This window comes from Theropithecus gelada, unplaced genomic scaffold (assembly GCF_003255815.1).
Source record: "Theropithecus gelada isolate Dixy unplaced genomic scaffold, Tgel_1.0 HiC_scaffold_16214, whole genome shotgun sequence".
Classification (NCBI taxonomy): domain Eukaryota; kingdom Metazoa; phylum Chordata; class Mammalia; order Primates; family Cercopithecidae; genus Theropithecus; species Theropithecus gelada.
This window is the reverse complement of record NW_020258007.1, coordinates 1-6,854: the sequence shown is the minus strand read 5'-3', so window position 1 is coordinate 6,854 and position 6,854 is coordinate 1. Positions and strand designations below refer to the sequence as shown.

At 47.5% G+C, this 6,854-nt stretch overlaps 1 protein-coding gene across 1 annotated transcript; it reads right to left on the bottom strand.

Moving 5' to 3' along the window:
* Positions 1-576: 576 nt before the first annotated feature.
* On the bottom strand, positions 577-6,642 carry LOC112617413 (putative oncomodulin-2). Its single transcript, XM_025374179.1, has 4 exons — positions 6,491-6,642; positions 4,814-4,946; positions 3,088-3,197; positions 577-694 (listed from the first exon to the last, which is right to left on the bottom strand). Exons 1-4 carry the CDS (start codon positions 6,549-6,551, stop codon positions 669-671), a joined length of 330 nt encoding a protein of 109 aa, XP_025229964.1. The 5' UTR covers positions 6,552-6,642; the 3' UTR covers positions 577-668.
* Positions 6,643-6,854: the final 212 nt, after the last annotated feature.

Here is a 6,854-nt window from a genome sequence, read left to right as displayed (position 1 = left end):
GGGAGGCTGAGGCAGGACAACAGCTTGAACTCGGAAGGCAGAGGTTGCAGTGAGCCAAGATTGAGCCACTGCACTCCAGCCTGGGTGACAGAGTGACTCTGTCTCAAAAAAGAGAAAAAAAAAAAAAGAGTGATTTTATGCTGGCTAAAATCGCTTTCTTTTAATTTCAGTGTCAGAAGATTTGCTGAGAAAAATCCTAGCATGACAGTGGCATTTATTTGTAACTTTGAAGAAACAACCAAAAAAATCCTCCAAAACCTGATTTCCTTGTTTGCTCAAGCATTAACACCAGCGTAGTCCGCTTCAGGCTTGATGGGACCAGAAATCTGACGAAAAGCCCTTGGTCCCAGCTTGCTTGAGTGTGGTGCTGAGAAAAAAACACGCCCACACATCGGCAGATGATGAGAAGCCTGTCTTTATTGGGTGATTTTTAGAGGCATTGCCTGTTGGGGGATGGGGGCTTACAGAAGTCGTCAGGGCACAGCCACCACCGAGAACATCGTGAGCGACTCTCTCATGACCTCGCTGAAACAATGAGCAAACTGCAGAAGGTTTCCGGGAAATTAACAAATTAGGTAGGGGTAGGATGTGGGGTTCCCCATTCCCAGGGCTTTGGAATCCTTCCAGGTGATCATTCCTTTCTGTCTTTTCTCCAGACACTGGGGCTTTTAAGAGTGCACCATTTCCTGGAATTCTAGAACAGAAGAGGTGAGAAGAGGGTCAGTGGAGGTGGCTTGGTTCTTTACAGACATGCCGTGGCCAATGAGAATTCCAAAGAGGGAAGGAAGTGAAGAAAATTGTCAGATGATGGGCATGGCCCCCTTGGAGGGGACAAAAGAAAGAAAAACCGGCTGGGTACAGTGGCTCACGCCTGTAATCCCAGCACTTTGGGAGGCCGAGGCAGGTGGATCATGAGGTCATGAGATTGAAACCATCCTGGCCAAGATGGTGAAACCCTGTTTCTTCTAAAAATACAAAACTTAGCTGGGTGTGGTGGCACATGCCTGTAATCTGAGCTGCTCGGGAGGCTGAGGCAGGAGAATCGCTTGAACTCGGGAGACGGAGGTTGCAGTGAGCTGAGATCATGCCATTGCACTCCAGCCTGGACGACAGAGCCAGACTCCATCTCAAAAAAAGGAGAGGGAAGGGGAGGAGAGGAGAGGAGACCTGGGTATCAATGACTATATCTCGAGGGAGTCCACAGGGTTCCATTTCTCCGAATAATCTTATTTAACAAACAACTTTACCTTTGCAATAGAGGCCTTTGAATTAGAACTTGTCAAGCCCATGACTTCTTTTTTTTTTTTTTTTTTTTTTGAGACGGAGTCTCGCTGTGTCGCCCAGGCTGGAGTGCGGTGGCGCGATCTTGGCTCACTGCAAGCTCCGCCTCCCGGGTTCACGCCATTCTCCCACCTCAGCCTCCGAGTAGCTGGGACTACAGGCGCCCGCCACCTCGCCCGGCTAGTTTTTTGTATTTTTAGTAGAGACGGGGTTTCACCATGTTAGCCAGGATGGTCTCGATCTCCTGACCTCGTGATCCACCCGCCTCGGCCTCCCAAAGTGCTGGGATTACAGGCTTGAGCCACCGCGCCCGGCCAGCCCATGACTTCTATTCGTTCATTTTGGATGAATGAATGAATTCAGTGTAATTACCTGTGACCATCTGTGAACATTTAACTTATCGTCTGGTCAATTTCAGACAGCAAGGGGAGGTTTTCTTTCTCTATGCTGTAGCTGGGTATTGCATTTTTAGGATATATTTGATAGGGTGGGACTTTGAACTGACTCTCCTCCAGTGAACCTACCTCCAAAAGTTTCTGTTACTAAAAGAAGGATAATAGTAATAATAACAAGGTATGGACGTTATAGATTGATATAAAAAACTGGGGATTTGCTTTATATTTATTGATAAGCTTTGTTTATTTGGAAATCTTTCATGGTTATGTTTATCTTTTTTTTTTTTTTTGAGACAGAGTTTCGCTCTTGTTGCCCAGGCTGGAGTGCAATGGTATGATCTCAGCTCACTGCAACCTCCGTCTCTTGGGTTCAAGTGATTCTCCTGCCTCAGCCTCCCGAGTAGCTAGGATTACAGACGCCCACCACCACGCACGGCTAATTTTTTATATTTTTAATAGAGACAGAGTTTCACCATGTTGTTCAGTCTGGTCTTGAACTCCTGACTTCAGGGGATCTGCCCACCTTGGCCTCCCAAGGTGCTGGGATTACAGCCTTGAGCCACCACGCCCAGCCTGTGGTTATGTTTAAATAAGTCAATCCCCCCCCTTACCTAATCTGTTTTTATGAGCTATCTATCTGCATTAACTCCCGTGTAGTAAGTGATAATGGTATAATTTTGAACAGGTTTTTTTTTTTTAAATAAGCATCTAATGTAGCAGTTTTAAATTTCAAATTGGCACCACCAGAAGGACCACCATACGTTCTGCTGAGTTGGCAGGCACAAAGTAGCTCAAAAGCACGCTAGCAACGTGACAAAAGCAAGTGAAAATAGTCCTACAGCTGTGCTAGTGTATGCTAAAGCTCAAACCTAGGATTCTGCCTACGGAAGATGCAATACATGAGGTTGGCTTATTTGTTCTCAGTTTAATATTATCCACTTGGCGGGCTAATGTCCAATAAAACATATTTGTCTAAACCCTTGAAAACAAAGAGGCCTTCCTACGCACGCCAATGGACTCTGGTCTGAAGATGTAAATCTTCCCCTTATTCTGAGGGGTTCAAACCCCACTGGTGGAAATTCCTTGTGCTATATGCAGGTGCATTATGGCATCTTGCAAATAACTGGCCAGGTGGCTAGCTAGTCCTCTAGTCAGGTGAAGGATATTTTGCAGCTCCTAGACAATGACCAGTGTGACCAGCTTCTACAGCACCTGCCGAGCATTATGCCAGGGTTTTTACACACATCATTTGCATCCTTACCTTAGTCCCATTTTACAGATGAGAAGACTGAGGCTCGTTATGGTTAAGAAAGGGAGATTTTAAGCTACATCGGTTGGATCTCACAGCCCAAGCTCTCACGGATGCTTCCTGAGCTAGAGTGTTTTATGCTACGTACAGGCGCGGACATACCCTCTGCTCCAATTTTTCCATCTCCATCATTATCCGCAGCAGCCATCAAGGACTTGGTTTCTGACTCGGTCAGTTCTCTGGCACCACTCTCAAACTTCTGGAGGAAAAACCTACAGGAGAATAAAGATCCATGGGGATTTTCTGAAAGATCATGCATCTCTGTGTTTACACTTGTGTTTTTCCTTTGAGTAAATCATCTGTTTCCAGCACTTGCAATAATTAGCCAAGGTCTTAGCAAGCAGAGGTTTCCTTAAGCTGTAGAAACCAATGGTGGGCATTTCATTTTTAAGGGTTTTTTTTTGTTTTGGTGTGGTTTTTGGGTTTTTCTTGAGACAGGGTCTTGCTGTGTTACCCAGGCTGGAAGGCAGTGACCCCATCATGGCTCACTGCAGCCTCCATTTCCTGGGCTCAATCAATCCTTCTGCCTCAACCTCCCAAGGAACTGGAATGACAGGTGCTTCCCACCATGCCCCACTAACTTTTTTTTTTTTTTTTTTTTTTTTTGAGACGGAGTGTTGTTCTGTCGCCCAGGCTGGAGTGCAGTGGCCGGATCTCAGCTCACTGCAAGCTCTGCCTCCTGGGTTTACACCATTCTCCTGCCTCAGCCTCCCAAGTAGCTGGAACTACAGGCGCCCTCCACCTCGCCCGGCTAGTTTTTTTTTTTGTTTGTTTTGTTTTGGTTTTTTTTGTATTTTTTAGTAGAGACGGGGTTTTACCGTGTTAGCCAGGATGGTCTCGATCTCCTGACCTCATGATCCACCCATCTCAGCCTCCCAAAGTGCTGGGATTATAGGCTTGAGCCACCACGCCCAGCCAACTTTTGTATTTTTTTGTAGAGACAAGGGTTTGTCATGTTGCCCAGACTGGTCTTGAACTCCTGGGCTCACTCAAGCAATCCGCCCACCTCAGCCTCCCAAAGGGATGGAATTGTAAGTGTGAGCCACAGTGCCTGGCCCATTTTTAAGCTTTTAGTGTTTTTCATTTTTATTTATTTATTTAGTTGAGACAGAGTCTCTCTCTGTCACTTAGGCTGGAGTGCAGCTGCACGATCTCGGCTCACTGTAACCTCTGCCTCCTGATTTCAAGCGATTCTTGTGCTTCAGTCTTCTGAGTAGCTGGAATTACAGGCGTGAACCACCACGTTTAGCCAAAGTTTTAGTTTTTTAAAATCCATTTGCCAAAGGAAATCCCTTACACCAAAGAATCTTTGCGGCTGGGCACTGTGGCTCACACCTGTAATCCCAGCACTTTGGGAGGCCAAGGCAGGAGGATCACTTGAAGCCAGGAGTTTGAGACCAGCCTGGGCAACATGGTGAAACCCCATCTCTACTCAAAACATGAAAATTAGCTGGACGTGGTGGCATGCACCTGTAATCCCAGCTACTTGGGAGACTGAGGCATGAGAATCACTTGAACTTGGAAGGCGGAGGCTGCAGGGAGCTGAGATCATCCCACTGCACTCCAGCCTGGGTGACAGAGCGAGATGCTGTCTCAGAAAAAAAAAAAGAAAAGAATCTTTGCACCTGCAGTCTTCACTGCCCGTGTTGAGGGCTTTGCCTGGGTAGATGTGTGGTCAACTGACTCATATCCTTTGCTTTAATGATGCTTGGCTGAATGACCAACACTGAGGCTGGCCATTGAAGAAATACTCAGCATCCTGGCCCCCATTGCACCCCAGGGCCACCCAGCAGTGCCGGGTACCAGACAGACTCAGGACAAAGCTTACTTAAGCTCCTCTTCATCCAGGTACCCGCTCTGGTCGTTGTCTATGAACCGGAAAACGTCCTTCACCTGACTGGCTGACATCTTGGAGAGGCCTGACGTCTGGAAGAATTTTTGGGGTTCAAAAGTGTCTGGGTCTGAAGAACAGAGAATGGGTTATTCTGACACTCATTGGATCACATTCTATACTGGGGCCAAGGTACTGAAAACACAGATGATTAAAAATACTTCAACAATATCCCTGAGCTACGGGGATGCTCAACTGGTCCAAGATTTTGGGACAGCCAAGACTTGATGGCTCTGTGACGGCATCCATGTCCCCTCTGCCCCAGCCTTCCCTCCTCCAGTTGGCTTTGTCCATTTCCCTTTTCCCTCCTCCTCTCCTCTATGCCTCCCCCTCCCCCTGGCCCACTTCACAGGCTGTGTAGCCGAGCCCCCAACATCCCTGGTCTAATTGGTAGGGGGAAATGCAATCACTGGATTTCAACAGGCTAAACGGCCTTTGGTGATTTCTTTCTCTTTTTTTTCTTTTCTTTCTTTTTTTTTGAGACAGAGTCTCACTCTGTCACCCAGGCTGGAGTGCAGTGGCATGATCTCGGCTCACTGCAATCTCTGCCTCCTGAGTTCAAGTGATTCTCCTGCCTCAGCCTCCCGAGTAGCTGGTATTACAGGCGTGCACCCCCATGCCCAGCTCATTTTTGTATTTTGGATAGAGACAGGGTTTTGCCATGCTGGCCAGATTGGTCCTGAACTCCTGACCTCAAGTGATCCACTGGCCTTGGCCTCTGGAAGTGCTGGGATTACAGGCGTGAGCACCACACCTGGCCCTTCAGTGATTTCTTGCTTTCATGTTTTGTAGGTTTCTTTTGTCTTACAGAAGTGTAATCGTGTGCTCAGATCCCAGATCTCTATAATTTTAGTTATCTAATAAATAGTAGTTTTCTTCTCCAATTCCACGAACTTTCCAGCCAAGCTCTTATTTATTTATTTATTTATTTATTTAGAGACAGAGTTTCACTCTGTCGTCCAGGCTGGAGTGCAGTGTAGTGATCATAGCTCACCACAGCCTCAACCTCCTGGGCTTGAGTGATCCTCCTACCTCAGTCTCCTGAGTAGCTGGGACCACAGGCGCATGCCATCATGCCCTGCTAGTTTTTATTTTTATTTTGTAGAGATGGAGCCTTGCTATGTTGCCCAGGCTGGTCTCAAACTCCTGGGCCCAAACAGTCCTCTCACCTTGGCCTCCAAAAAGTGTTGGGATTACAGATGTGAGCCACCATGCCTGGTCTACACTTTTTTTTTTTTTTTTTTTTTGGAGACAGAATCTTGCTCTGTCTCCCAGGCTGGAGGGCAGTGGTGCGATCTCAGCTCACTGCAACCTCCGCCTCCCGGGTTCAAGCAATTCTCTGCCTCAGCCTTCCAAGTAGCTGGGATCACAGGTACCCACCACCACGCCCAGCTAATTTTTTTGTATTTTTAGTAGAGATGGGGTTTCACCATCTTGGCCAGGCTGGTCTCGAACTCCTGACTTTGTGATCTACCCGCCTCGGCATCCCAAAGTGCTGGGATTACAGGTGTAAGCCACTGCATCTGGCTGCCTGGCCTACATTTTGATTTTGTGTTGCTTTGCTGAAGGTGCAAAGCTGTGAGGAAATCCCATCCCACCCCACGTCCCCTCTACCTTGGCATTCCTGGAGGGCTGCTGCAATGTCGTCAGCACTGAGCACGTCCGTGATGCTCATTTTCTACCTACTCACACAGAACAAACGAGATGTGATAAGCCAGAAGCAGGGACGTGCACATCCAGGGGAAACACATCTCAGGCCCACTGAAACTGCATGTGTGTCTAGATTTTTTTTTTCAATTGAAATGGAGTCTGACTCTGTTGCCCAGGCTGGAGTGCAGTGGCACCATCTCGGCTCACTGCAAACTCCGCCTCCTGGGCTCAAGTGATTCTCCTGCCTCAGCCTTCCGAGTAGCTGGGATGACAGGTGCGCACTATCATGCCTGGCTAATTTTTGTGTTTTTAGTAGAGACGGGGTTTC